This window comes from Ylistrum balloti, unplaced genomic scaffold, assembly GCF_031769215.1.
Source record: "Ylistrum balloti isolate Yb309-2 unplaced genomic scaffold, AGI_CSIRO_Ybal_v1 Utg369626, whole genome shotgun sequence".
Lineage (NCBI taxonomy): Eukaryota > Metazoa > Mollusca > Bivalvia > Pectinida > Pectinidae > Ylistrum > Ylistrum balloti.
In genome coordinates this window covers 1,462,107-1,477,384 of record NW_026781894.1, presented here as the reverse complement: position 1 = coordinate 1,477,384, position 15,278 = coordinate 1,462,107, and the positions used below count along the sequence as shown (strand labels likewise).

General features: G+C 35.4%; 2 protein-coding genes and 1 pseudogene across 2 annotated transcripts; 1 reads left to right on the top strand and 2 right to left on the bottom strand.

The window, feature by feature from the left end:
* Window positions 1-2,336: 2,336 nt before the first annotated feature.
* On the bottom strand, window positions 2,337-3,043 carry LOC132551684 (ubiquinol-cytochrome-c reductase complex assembly factor 2-like). Its single transcript, XM_060215868.1, has one exon. It carries the CDS (start codon window positions 3,041-3,043, stop codon window positions 2,657-2,659), a length of 387 nt encoding a protein of 128 aa, XP_060071851.1. The 3' UTR covers window positions 2,337-2,656.
* Window positions 3,044-6,294: 3,251 nt separating this feature from the next.
* On the top strand, window positions 6,295-8,028 carry LOC132551367 (uncharacterized). Its single transcript, XM_060215509.1, has one exon. The coding sequence runs from the start codon at window positions 6,295-6,297 to the stop codon at window positions 8,026-8,028; it is 1,734 nt and encodes a 577-aa protein (XP_060071492.1).
* Window positions 8,029-10,938: 2,910 nt separating this feature from the next.
* Window positions 10,939-11,899, bottom strand: LOC132551357 (uncharacterized; annotated as a pseudogene).
* Between the last annotated feature and the right edge of the window lie 3,379 nt (window positions 11,900-15,278).

Genomic DNA, 15,278 nt, shown 5'->3' with positions numbered 1-15,278 from the left:
TCCTTCGGATCAGATCACCTAAAAATACTCTTCATTACAGGTTCTTAACAAAATTTCTTTTCATGGCACCTGTGGAATCAAGAAGCCATGGGGCCATATTGGATTTTACAACCCTACTAAAAAAAGGAAGGGAAAGAAAAATAACAACACTTGGTCAGGATCATTTCAGGCATGTGTAAGCTCAAATCTACTTGTGGTACCTAACATGAATTTTAAAAACAGCTATTGTTCAGGGAAACTATGCTTGTTAAGTCATGTTTCATTCTTGTTAGTCTTCATGTCAACCTGCGAGGAATCTTAAAATGGAAAGAAATTAGATACCAGGGTGAAATCCACTTAGTTAGGCAGGTGATCCCTACTTCTTCACATTCTTTCTATGATATCTTTGACATGTTATACTTGGCAGGTTAACAAATTTTCATATTCAATAATGTATTCAGTCTCAAAGAAATAACAATTCACAGTTAAGTTTGAATACTTGCCTATATTTTAAATATGAGGTTGTCTTAAAGTTGTATATATATTTGAAGTGCTATTTATTTTGAATACCAGCCTTATTGATGACATAGCTATATAACAACTACGTACACTCATAAATAACTTTGTGAGCTACACTATTATGATTAGATACACGAGTCAATGTTGATTAATCATGAGTAGTACAATGCATTGATTCCAATGGACACATTACAAAGAATATGCATAAATGGTTTAGATTAATAGTTTTCGTTCTAGATACGAGACAGCTGACTGCAATTTATCGTGAAATATGATATATAGAATAAAATAACAAAAATCAATGAACATTATCCGATCAGGTTTTGAAATGAAAATGAAATGTTAATTGCAGCTCTGATATGAAGCAAGTGATTATAGGGTCCACTGTTTTGCTCCAAATAGGGTTAAACTATTTACAAGATCGGATGACGGAAGAAAGGGATCGTTTTAATGATGTTTATGTAAATTTCTCTGACTTGAAGTGGTCAAACATGAAGCATCACAAATTACTTTTAACAGTAACTTCAAAATAAGAATAAACAAAAACATTTCTTACACGTGTATTTTGGTCGAGAAAGACATAATCTGACCTGACCTTGTAAAATCGTCTTACCGATAAAAATGTGTTCATGTTCACGCATGCGCACTCGTAGCGTTATTGTGCATTGGGGTTGCCATCATGTATACTAAAAAAATAATAAGAAATAATTGACTGAATGTTTGAAAGCATTTCGTTTGAAGCGAATGTTTGAATGTCAGCCATATTGGATTATTGCCCTTGGATTGAACCGAAGTAAATGTCCCATAGTTGAAACAGACTAACATAAATGGTAACTGTAGTTCCAACTCATTCTGGATTATAACAAATGAACATTAATGTTCGTTTATAAACGACAGAAAGTTGCACTATAGCGATCGCAATCGCATAGGTGCTTTGCTCCGATGTACGACGTCAACTTACTCTGGTGCTTGTTCACGTACTGAAAGCAAGTGTTTGTGAAAACTCGTTGAGTCTCAACAGTGTTTTCGTATTTCTAAATGAAAAAAGACGTATTTTAACCAATTTTCAGTCTGTCTTCATATGACAATATAAATCAGTGAGTATTTGTAAGCAATATCGGTTGAGTCGACCGAAGATGTGTAGTATAGGCTGGCACGAGGCTGTTTGAATAATATCAGATGCATTTTATTTGCGAAATCAAAATATTTGGAGCGAATGAAGTGAAACTTGTGGAACCTGCATAAGATTTTGGATATTAGGTATCCACTTAATTACATTTTACACTCACCGTGCACACGACGTCATCAATCGAAAATATTAAGAAAAAAATGTTTTGGATTTTCAACTCGCAAAAAACGTTAAGAAATATTTTATCGAATCAAAATTTACGAAGAATAAAAGTAGATCAATACCTCCACGAATAAGGGAGTTACGACGATTTTCCGATCACCGACGTCACACTGCAGAGACATGCGGGGTTAACTTACTTCTCATTACATGGTTCCGGCTGCTGAGATTTAACCAAAGAAAGTTAACCGCATTAACGACGAAAAATTGTTCTACGAATTTTTAGCCTATATTAGGTTGAAATCCGCTCAAGCTGGTTCGATACTCGGATTGAATCGAAATCAAGGGGTTTTTCTGTGTTCGATTTTACAATCTTGTAGCAAAAATAAATTGAAAGTTCAGACTTCTAACTGTTTTATTTATGAAAATGTTTAGTTGTTTTTTGGGCTTTTTTCCGTATTATTAAGAAACTGATTTAAGAAAACCATTAAATTGCACACAAATACCATCAAAATAGTTTGTGTATAAAACGTTACAAAAAAAATTACAATTCTGCACAACTTTCTTTTTAATAGTCATTAAGAAAAAACATTCTCAATATATATATTCATAAGAACACAAACGTCACGTTCAATGTATGTAGTTCACTACACAATTCTTTGCCGGTGAACTGTCGTCAAATCACGGTTACCTCCCTTTAGCCAAAGCACGCCATCCATGTTCACCTTCATGAGCCAACAAACAACCTCATTCCTTGAAAAGCTTTTTGTTGGTACTAGAAATATTTTGGTTGTAAATCCGTAATAGCGTGTGAGAAAAAGCCTTGGCTTAACACATCACTTCCTAACACTGTGTTTAGTAAATTTTCATTCATGATGTTTTCTTGGGTTTCATGAACGACTTTAACAGTTCGAAGTTTCTGGATATCACATTCTTATCTCCTAATTTAGAAGCCTCTAATGCCTCGTCTGACAATATCGTTTTGATGGATTCTAGGTTTTGGCCTAAAGTTCCTTCTGTGCGTTGTCGTGGTCGTGAATGATTTAAATGAACATTGTCTATGAGCCTTCGCACACTATCGAGCTCAGTGCGACACCTCTTTGAGTCAATGTTCGCCGTTTCCGCTTCTTTAAAAACAAGCATACCTTTTGTTCGAATAAGCTGTGCAATGTCCCTAGATTTCCTTGAAGGGTCTAACGGCCAATCATCACAGATCTTCTTGAAAAGCCGGTATGATTGTGTGGAGCGTGCAGCCATGTTGATGTTGTTTTGTAACGTGGGTTTTGTAACGATTACAGGGAGGTAACTCTATTAACCAATTACCGTATTTACCATATTATGTGTAATATATAAAACAAGACCAAATTGACTATATCACATACTAGTTAAATATCATATAAAACACTCATCAAATATTTATCATTACTATTGGTAGTGGCATTATGGCACAAGAACATGCATGTGTAATTATATATACTTTAACGCAGCTGTGGTTAAATTAATGTTCATTTTGTTTTCATTTTAACTTTGAAACTTATTAAAGTCATATGCATTGCAACGTCACCAAAAACAAGATCTGTGGGATTAATACCATCAGTTGACATTTTTCTACTCTGATGTTGCGTAAGTATTATGTCAGAAGCTGATTTTTTTATCCTCACGGTTTTCATTTTTATGATATGAAACATCGCCAGGGGCTCACTAAAATGAGAGAAAGATCTCGTTCTGTCGATCTGATATGAATGGAAAGACATGAAGCAAGATACTCTATAAATATAGAAAATGTATGTGTTTACAAAATAACTTGCATGATCAGATATAAATTTCCATTGATTCGGCTCAAGTTTATAAACATTGTATAGAATCTGAATATCTGTGCATATGGTCATTAAAAAATTAGTCATGACGCATGTATGTGTGTTGATATAGATATGTCCGTCAGACGGAGTAGACAAGTTTCAGATTATGAGTATCAGTCAGTGTTTTCTCTAAACACAACGAACTTTACTTTAAAAAATGTCCATGTCAAGTGTTATCAACATATTTATTTATTGATATTAATTAATTAATTAATTAATATTTATTTATTTATGTCATAGATAAACTGAATGCATATTCAATCGACGGTCGACAGGAATATTACTGTAACGGTACTGTCTGACTTTCGCGATATTTGATATTTGTATGCATGTGATTAGTGTATTATGTGTGATAGTGTCGAAAGTTTGTATCAGAGACTATCATCTACCTGTTAACAATTGTTTACAAAAGTTTTCATTGTCTCACCAGTGGTAAGTATTACCGGTAAACAGGTGTCATTCTGTGTACACTGTATGTACACAAAGGACCTAGCAAAAAGAAGGTCAGTGATTTAATTCCAAAATGTTAACGTAGGTCTTATAAGTATAAATGCCAATATGATATACAGAAAGTTATACAAATCCAGTTTGTATTAGGTTTCTAACCCTAACTTAACAAATGGATTACGCTCACACCTTTTGGTAACGGCTGATTGGATATCACGGCGTCCCTATGGATTACCCAGGGATTGTCGTTAATCCGGAGGCACCATGGTACCGGGTGGAACAGAAAGACACTGCAGTGGGAATATTGAAGAAGAATCATGCTATTTTAGTGGGAAACATGGATGTTTATTCGGGAGATAAACCGTGTCACAATGGACATACGATAACTTAAGAAAAAGGTAAGAAAAATCAGCCTTACTCATGTCTTAATGCTAGAACATAAACAGTGGCGGACTATTTAAAGTCTCATTTCTATATTTCGTATCTATAAAATGAAACGGACAAGAGAGAAATGTGTTTTGACGGTACAATAATGTCTAGAATGATTTTTTTTTATTTTCTTATTACTGTTTTTTTGTTTGTTTTTTTTCCCTTACTGAACTTTTTTTTCTATGCAATACTCAAAAGCAGTTTTAACTTCATGAATGGTCATCACCTAAATTGCATCCTATGACATTGTTTCAGCTTTCATCTTTTGGGGAATAATAATGACAGTTTAATAGAAATATATAATTATAGCTATATATTCAAACAATGCTTATCTTTCATTACATAATATTTTTACTCTAAAATATATCGTCTATGATTTTATCTGTTACAAAACTACCAAGGTTATATTAAATCAATTAGTTTCGCATTTATCAACTAGTATAAGTTTAGCTGACAGTATTTAGATGTTAAAATTTCAGGACAAAATGAACGACCAGCTTCTGCAGGTTGAACAATATCGAGACAAAATTCCGATAGAATATTATTACGTTTGTGATGTCACTTTACAACTTTACTTTGATAGAATTATTTAGCTTTGTATACAAAAATAAAGTAGAATTATGTTGTGTAGACTGATATTGTCATGGGCAAACAGCTGCATTTCGGCCGACCACGACTTGGGCTGATAAACTGACAATGAATAACTCGCACAAAGGTGTAGATGAATACAATCCCCAATATGTTGTGAATTTTATGATGTTTTGAGACAATAACGTATTAACTCAGAAAAAATTAAACTTGTGCAAAAATTTGAAGAACTTACAGAAAGGTAATTACAGTTAACATAACATATAAGACGACTTTTAACCAATTAGTTACATAATTTTACTAGATCGGCTTGTAATGTCAAGAAAATAAATTGCTGTCCCGTTTACAACGTTTTGCAACAGATACAAGGATACAATATTGTTCAATCCTTCTAGCCTTTGAAAGGGAATATTTATCTTTAAATACTAGCTGCAAACACATACTTCATACTTGTTTTAACGCTTGTTTCGCGCACACAGAGTTTATTATGTTAAAAAAGATGAAATTTTATATCGTCAAATCTGTTTCATGACAAAACAAGATGTGTGTATGAAACACTATGCCCGAAAATTGCAACAAATTTCTGAAGTGGGACATTAAAAATGTACTGTATAAGGCATGTGCTAATTGCATGCACTAAGTGAAACACGTGCGTCTTCATTTTGGTAATGATTTGACAGTTTTATTTCAATAGTTATGGCATTTTTAATTTTTTCATATGCATGTAAAATGTCACAACCAAGGTCACATGGTCAAAATTGTCACAACAAAGAAACAGGTGCAAAATTTAAAAGTTCTACCTCTTATAATGCAATAGCTATGGGCAAGGTTAATGTTGACAACAAACAAACAGGCGCACAAAAAACAATGTGCCTCCGATCTTTCGATCCGTGGGCATTAAAATGGAATTGATTAACACATTGTCTAGTTGTACGTCCCTATTACGTAGACTCATAACCCTCGACGAAATCAAGCTGCCGCTTAAGATTACACCGCACCTAAAAAAATATCAAAAAGCGTCAACCGTATCACAAGGCGCAAACGATTTAAAAAGCAAACAGGGACTGAATGTAAGACGTCCACACATTTAAACATATTGCAGTAAAGAAAATGAACTTTTGAAAACTTTCTAACGTTATGCATAAGTAAAGGCGACTTGTATGTTTTTTCAGACAATTGTTGGAAATGGCGGCCAAGGTTACCCCTTATTTCATACTGACCGCAGGGGGTCTGACAGCCTCAACTCCGCCCGAAGATGACGACGCGGAATATGTGACTGAAAGCCTGGCCAAGATATCGCGTCATGGGCGAATACCTAATGGCAACTCACAAACAAAGAAACTTATTTCTTTCACGAGAAACGAGATGACACAAAAACGGATGGACTTAATCCGCCAGAGGCTTGAAGAGTCACGTGTACGTTACACTGATGCTTGTAAGACAGCCTCCTTGGATGGAAGCCGTGTAAGCAGAAGTCATACCAAATTGACAGACAGGTCTGAAAGGGCGGTACCCAAGATCGGTGACAACATTACTCCACACACTTATGGAATGCCTGAAAGTCCTGAGACCAAACTCAGATCAAAGATCCAACAGAAAAAGGTGGAGATGGTACCATTATCCAATAGCAAAACTGCCGAGTCAACTAAAGGGTCATTTCCGTATGTGTATTTTGTCGTTTCTGTTGACCGAACACAGAACCAAGCAAATAGCATCCAGGAATCGTTTGACGAAATCCAGTCGAAGGATAGTAAAAAATACCGTTCTTCACTCTTGTCACGAATGCAGAAGCGCTATATAAAAGAAGACGATAGGACGAAAATGCAACAGATTGCCGGTGAAGTAGGTCTGAAGTCAGATGTCGTGCCACCTCCTTCCCGATCATCGGTTTCTCAGCGGACAATTTCGTTTCCATCGTCTCACCAATCGACGTCTCCACCACGGAATCCTCCCGCCACCCCGGCCACAATCGGCTCGGCCTGTCATTTCCAAGACAGTGACAATGTGTCTCTGGATCTCAAAGGAGGCAAGATGTCGTCTATCGACCTCGCCGATATAAGCATCATAGGGACAAGTCGTCCTTCTACAAAACACATGTCTACTCGTGTCCTGGAGCTGCCTTACATGTCGGTGGAAATCCAGAGGAAAAACCTGGGTACGGCTAGTGCTAGCACCACAGAGTCCAAGTCTATGGAGTTAGTCTCAAAATCTTCATTGTCGTCACAGGAATCCGAAAACCGCAGGGTACATTTTTCGGAGACAATCGACTTGCCCATGATTAAAGGCAGTCGTATCGTTATCACACCAACGATTCCAACACAGTTGTCACCACGCCCTTCAACCATGCCGACTTTGTTGGGCAAAAAGGAGGCTGAGTTCAAGGAAAATTTCAAAGAGGCATATGAACGCCAGAAACAATACCGACATCAAACTCCCGGTACACCAAGACCAAGGAAAATTGGCACCCCGCTGACTCTTCCAAAAATAGATATTGTATCCGGGGTTTACGATGAACTTGTTATCAAAGCTATCGAATCGTATGTTCGGGACTTTCCGCCTGCTTCTAAACAAGGCCAGGTGGCTCGTCAGCTGCTCAAGCAATTACATGAGAGATCAATCTCTGCGGCGGACCTCTCGCGCATGGAGGACCAAAGAATGCGAGGACACAAAAAACTAAGCATCAAGGAACTCCCTGACGATAACGGCAAAGATAGAAAGGTTGAATACAAAAAGGAGAGGAGTAACGGTGGCGCTGGCAAACCGGGGCATAAAGCTAAGGAACGAATGTACAGCACAATAGCGCCCACGTGTTTCAAAATGGCTAACCCAGGTGGGTTGGATGGAATGAGTGCTTCTTCTGGAACATCAAAACAAAGCAAGAAAAGTGCGGAGAGAACAGGTAAAGCAGAAGTAAAGTAAGGATGATTTCCCCATCGTCTGAAACATTGATCAGTGTCAAGATAATGGGATAGTATTCAGAAGCACGGCTCTTATTTTCCTGTCTATCAGAAAAGGTTTAGATGTTGACCAATGATCAAAGAATATTACTTATGTTGTCTCCTTAACACTCGGAGCGTTATTTAGATAGTGCTGCTATGAAATTGTGCTATCGATATGATTAATATAAACACGTTTCTTACATAAAAAGACAGATGACTAGTAAGCGTACTTAAGAAGTACGTTTGGAATCGTTACAACTTGTACTGACTACACCTTTAGTCAGTTACGTATCATTCACTTTTAGTAAATACAGTGTCTCGATCCAGTCAAGGAACTCGGAACATCCGTTAAAGGATGAATTGAATCCTAAATCATACTGCGATATCTGTGTCACATTCACATTCTCGTGGCTAGTTCACGACTCGATATGTTATCAAGGTTTTGACTACAATGTTTCTAGGTCATTTTACACATTAAAGTTGGATCCTGGATCCTAATTTGAATATTCTACTGCTCTAGTATACAGAAAAAGGCGAGTTTCTGAATTAATTTAGGCCCTTAGTTGTGTATCTTATGACCCTAACGTAGCAATACGTTTAGAATCACGTGCTGTTACGTAAGGGTCCTAGGACAGATACTTTAGGGCCCTTGGTCAGTATGGAATGGTCCTGAGGTAACTAAGTAAACAATTGTTTGTAATTGTACTCATTAGGAGAGCCAAGTTAGGGTTTAAGCTTATCTCGTTAAACACTAAAATGCTTACTTAGGATATTTTCTTTGTTTGCGATCCATTAAGACATCATCATAACTTAGTTAGAGTCTTATGTTACCAAGATAACTAAGTTGAGGTCTAAAGTTATTTCCCTATGAAGTTAGTACACAAGGTTACAGGTTCGTACATTATCATCACTACATTTGTAAATTAGGATACAAGATTACTGGGTTAGTTTCCTATGATAACCAGGTTAGGATAAAATGATAGTGAGTTAGTCTAATTTCATAACTAGGTAAATATACAAGATTACTGGGTTAGTCTTAGAAAATAACTAGGTTAGGATACAAGATTACTGGGTTAGTTTCCTATGATAACCAGGTTAGGATAAAATAATAGTGAGTTAGTCTAATTTTATAACTAGGTAAATATACAAGATTACTGGGTTAGTCTTAGAAAATAACTAGGTTAGGATACAAGATTACTGGGTTAGTTTCCTATGATAACTAGGTTAAGACAAAATAATACTGGGTTAGTCTAAAATTATAATTAGGTTAGGATACAAGATCACTGGGTTAATATCATATGATAACTAGGTTAGGACAAAATATTACTGGGTTAGTCTCCTATGATAACTAGGTTAGGACAAAGTATTACTGGGTTAGTCTCCTATGTTAACTAGGTTATGATGCAAGATTACTGGGTTAGTATCATATGATGACTAGGCTAGGATACAAGATTACCGGGTTAGTCTCCTATAATGAGTAAGTGAGGATACAAAGTTCCTGGGTTAATTTGGGAGATACCTAGGCTTTTTGTGTAATTAATTTACCTGCAACTGCTGAAAATAGCTGTGTACATTGTGAGAATATAAAATTGCGCTGTATTCTGGCCATATTATCATTAATGAAGTCATTGTGAAGACATTGCTCGATATTTAAGTAGTCTATCTAGCATCTCATTCAGGATCAATATGACATTAAACAGATGACAAATGTTCTAACATGAAGGCTTTCTAGCTCACTTTATTCTTTAAGTGAGCAAGAATATATACATAATTGATGAAAACTTATCACGTATTTTCAATCATGAGATGATTACTTTCGCTCTTCTCTGTCAAGTTATCGTGTTGCTAATTAACATATTAATATGTGACTTATCTAAGTCAATCGTTGTGTTTTTTTTAATACAAAGGCTCGTTGATATATATGTAAAATACAATGCAAAGCGTTAAGAATTACGTGCCTGTACCATACATTTATCTGTTTGATTGACATATATGATATACACAATAAATCGGTAGATTATGAAATGCCATTGAGGCTCTGTTTAACATTAAACAATAATGTTTTTGATTCTGTAGACATCTGTGTATCGTTATTTGAAATCAGTAGAAATTATTTTCACTTTGTTATTGAAGTTATAGATTTCTTTTGGAAATCTTTCTTATTATTTTTGCTATTATTGATTTTATTATCAGTAATTATACACAGAAAATTCATTAAAATTATCGTTTCAAATATGCTGTGTTCATCTTTGTATTATGCGATGGGTATGGTTATTGTCGAAGTCTTGATTACTATATATTGTTCAAACCAAAACATTATAGTTTACAAAATGTTAACAGAAACGATTTTTACATTTGACCGATATTTCTATTTTTGGCTGTGTGCTAATTTTCGTTTCTAATGCAAACAAAGATTTCGAGGTTAAAATTTGGCAGCCGCACAGAGAAAAACTCGTTATAAAATACATTTTTGTCCCTGATATCCACCTTATGGACTAGAAGTGGTCAGTTAAGCAGGTTTGTTAAGACGATTAATGTATGGCCTTAATCGGTCTATTTAATGCCGGATCCCTTTTATTGGTAAGCTGATTTTTTTCACAAATCACATTTGGTTTTACTGAAAGGCTGTATGACTTATACTTCTTAAAAGTATAGGTACAGCTTAGTCGAGTGTAAATTGTGTTCTTAATGCCATTTTCAGACATATTATTTAAGATACCACCTCGCTAAAATTCACTTCACAGAAAACTAAAATGATTTTGGTTTGATACCTATTATTTCATAATTAGAACATGACAATATTGAAATTAAGCAAACGGCACATGTATCATATGACAATGTTTATAACAAGTTTTCCGGAAAGGCTTTGTACCTACCCATCCGAAGTTATTTAAATATCTTTAGACTCGATAAAAGCTTTGAGAAGGCCATCATTTGCTACCGTGAAGCCCACTCGATGGTTACAGTTGAACCAGTAGGAACTCCGATAGGACTCAGAGCTCACGTGATCCGAACACCAGTTACGCGAACAGTATGTACAGTATCGCTGCATATTTGAGCGGAGTTTGAGCTCGACTCGACAGCGACAGTGATTCTCATGTGGCTGTATAATCGCGCGAAGACGACCTTTGACTGTTTCCAGACGATCTCTAGTTGATAGAAAGTTTTCCCGCTCTTTTTCCAGAATTAAAAGTCTCTCTTCGAAAACTCGATTCTTAACTTCCAATGGAAGTGATTCATTTTTTCGGACGCTATCCACCAGTGACGGATTTCCAGAACATTTCATTGTGATAACGGCGTAAAGTTTATCCAGTCCATACCTTGCACATGCCTCTAAACACTTTACAACAAATTCTCCTTTATCTCGAGTCAAATGACCTTCTTGTACTTTCTCCAGTATCGTTTCCTCGCATTTCTCCGTAAGTTTGACTAATTGGTATTCTTCTGCAATCGGCAGAAGCCGAAAAGCCGATACATGACCTTGCTCTAAATTGTCGTCCATTCCTGGATGTAGAAACTTTAAAAGTTCATCGATATCTTTTGCCTTTTTCCCTGGTAGTTCTATTTCCCTTTGGTCTTTTTCTTTAAACTCTGACGTGAACATGATACTAAATACTGGTGATGCGAATGCTAAAAGACTTCTACTTGCGAATAACCGCTCGCCTTCAACCACCAAGACAAGATCTGAGAGTGGCTGTTCTTCTTTAAAATATAAGATACGTGCACAAATCCTCGCTGTAACATTTCCGTCGTTTTCTAACGGTAACTTGTTTGTATTTGGACTTGCACATTCATCTGTCGTCTCCATCGCATTTCTGTGCGTAACTAATATCTGTGATACATGACGTCATAAACAATACACAATATATCGTATTGATGACGTCATCTATCTATCCGTGAACTAACAAAACAAGTTTATGTAACATCTGAATCGTGTCCTACCGTCCGATAACTATGGGTTGAATACCTATCCACAACGTCATTTTTTTTTTTTTTCAAATCGCGGAGTCATTATCAATATATACAGCTTTATTAACGGTGATTCAGATTAATATATTTACATCCAGTTGGGTTTTACGCTACCGTGTCACGGTTGTAACATTTCAGTGTATGTGATGACACTACTTTCGTGAACACCAGCGTCTTGGAATTTGTCACGAGTTCGTAAACCCCATTTAGAAGTACTGAATTTCAGTTTCTTCTTCAAATACGCCCAATGAATGTCTGTAAATGTGAATGACTTGAGATGACATAAATGTTTATGTTTAGATAAATCTAGACCTTGATGACCGATCTTTACGTTTCTTCGTTTAGGAAGTTATCATTTATATGACGTGACCCAGACTGTTTTTTAACGCCCCGTCGTTTCGGCGGTTTCATTCTAGTACGTGCAATAGCGCATGACAGGGAATCACACCACCAAGTTCCGGTAAATGGATCATAATACATGTGGTTTTAATTCATGGTCCATGAACCCACCATTTTATACTGTTATGGCTTGGCCGCTGTCACAACACTGTCTCCATGGAGTCAAATAAAAAAAAGTTAAGTTCATACCCGAATGAACTTTATACCTCTAAATTTCTAAAATTAATTCATATACAAGACGAATAGCTGACAAGGTTTTTGATTATTTTATTTCACTATTGTCTTATTGTACAATTTCACACGTGCACCTTCTCATCAACAATGACTCAAATTGCATCCATGTTTACACAGCATCTATCAAATACAATGTACTGTACATAGATAAATATCACACAGTAACACCATTATTTGAACCTTGTTAACCCCTGAATCACCTGGTGATTTTATCATCTTTGATCACAGATATAAAAATAAAGAATATTTGCCTACATCAATGCCAGCAAGCTCAGCTTGAAACTAGGATTTATGTTGTTTTGAACAATAAAAATCGACAAATCAGGACTGAACATTTCCACAGCCGAATCGTAAGTGAACGTTTTTATGGAATCGTGATAATTAATGTAAACAATTTTTTCGAGTTCCATCCGAATTCCCTTTTGTTGAAAATTCCACTCCCCTCCAAGGATAGATTGAAGGAATAAATTCTTTATGGGAAATGTTCCGAGTTGAAGATTTTGTGACGACATTGGTCATGATGAAAGGGTCCATGAATGCATTCATTTACAGGAAAATTCTTCGTTGTACAATATTCAATTATTTAATATAATATGTCTTTCTTCGTTTCTTTATTTTACTTTGAGAACAAATATTTTAAACTCAAAATGTCCCTTGCAGGATTTCATACCACACGTCTTGAGTACATTGTATACAATAGAGATATCAGGCTAGCCATTGCCAGAGTGATCTCCATAGGAGTATAACTACCAATAAATTAAAAACCACAGCCTCCTTACCATAAGTACTTACTGTGTTTACTACCATGTAGGAAACAAGTAAGTACATTTAAGCCAATATAAATGCATTGTCTACATTTCATAGGTGTTTTATTTTAATTCTAAGGTGCATATATGAAAGTAAGTAAAACTCCATGGTAGTGCAAGATAGGTATTCAATATGAAAGTGAAGTGTTCCTATAAAGTCAGGTGAAATATCTACCGAACATCTGATGCCTTTTATACTCTTGATACTACAACCAATGTCTTTTGGCCAGTATGTCTCCAGTGGACAAGTCGTATACAAAATATAAACTTTTCCGACACTCTGTGTCAGGCAAACATCCAATGTGATAAAATTGTTGAAATGTTTGTATATACAACAATGTTGTGATATTCTAAACACTAGCACCAGAATGTAGATTTCTGAAATATATTTTACATCACAAACTAAAAACCTGATGAAAATAAAATCAAATGGAAAACTTTGATTAAGAATACAATTGCTATTGCAATACCAAAACAAGTTAACACTAAAGGTTGTCAGAGTCTTTTCCCACAAAACAAACGAGTAAAATTTTGTATACCATCAAACAGTTGATTTCCTAACTCTATTTGTACACCACTAGACTTATCTGTTTACAGCTGCACTAGCATCCTTTGTGTGTACACACCACTAGACCTGTCTGTTTACAGCTGCACTCTCGTCCTAAGCGTGTACACACCACTAGACCTGTCTGCTTACAGCTGTACTCTCGTCCTTAGTGTGTACACACCACAGGACCTGCCTGTATATAGTTACACTTCTTTACTTTCTATATTTCACTGCCTATTTTCTTTACTTTCTGTATTTCACTGTCTAATTTCTTAACTTTCTATATTTCAATGTCTAACTTCTTTACTTTCTGTATTTCACTGTCTAATTTCTTTACTTTCTGTATTTCACTGTCTAACTGTATTTCACTGTCTAACTTCTTTACTTTCTGTATTTCACTGTCTAACTTCTTTACTTTCTATACTTCACTGTCTAATTTCTTAACTTTCTATATTTCACTGTCTAACTTCTTAACTTTCTATATTTCACTGTCTAACTTCTTTACATTCTGTATTTCACTAACTTCTTTACTTTCTGTATTTCACTGTCTAACTTGTGACTGATTGATACATTATTCCCCTCTAATATTAATCTTATTTACTGGAAACCTATGGAGTTGCCAACTTTTTATGTACCACATAAATGGTCAAGAAATTCAATCCTTGTTATTTGCAAAACTTTTACACATGGTCAACTATAATATAGTAATTCTGAATTTCACACTCTGTATTTACAATTACACTTTACATTTTATTTGCCTTCATCAAGCAAAAAACTTTCACATGGTCACATTTCAGTTATAAACTTGTTTTTTCTAAAATCCTACTCAACTAGAGAAAAAAATCTGATAGGTAGATATGTATGCAGGCATTTTTTCAGATTCCTAGATTTACATCTAATTCTAAAACAATACAAGTAACGTAAATAATAATAATGATTATGTAAATAGTACTATGTAAGATATGAACTTATCGCATCCAGACCTTAAATAGTCTACCAGTGAATGATCATTCATAAAATAAAATGTGTCCCTCTTAATCAAACCAACACCCTGTTTATTTCCTATTTATCAAGCAATGACTTAAAGAGACAGATTGTACTTTTTCCTATCTAAATTGTCCCAGTTACTTCATCAAGCCTGTGATTTTTCGAGTTGGGAAGAGAGGTGATCAAAGGAGATGCATTTAAATAATGCTGTATTATTCAAAAAACCATTTCCCAAACTGTTACATTGAATTTCATATAAACACTGTAGAATATTCCTAGATCTACAAG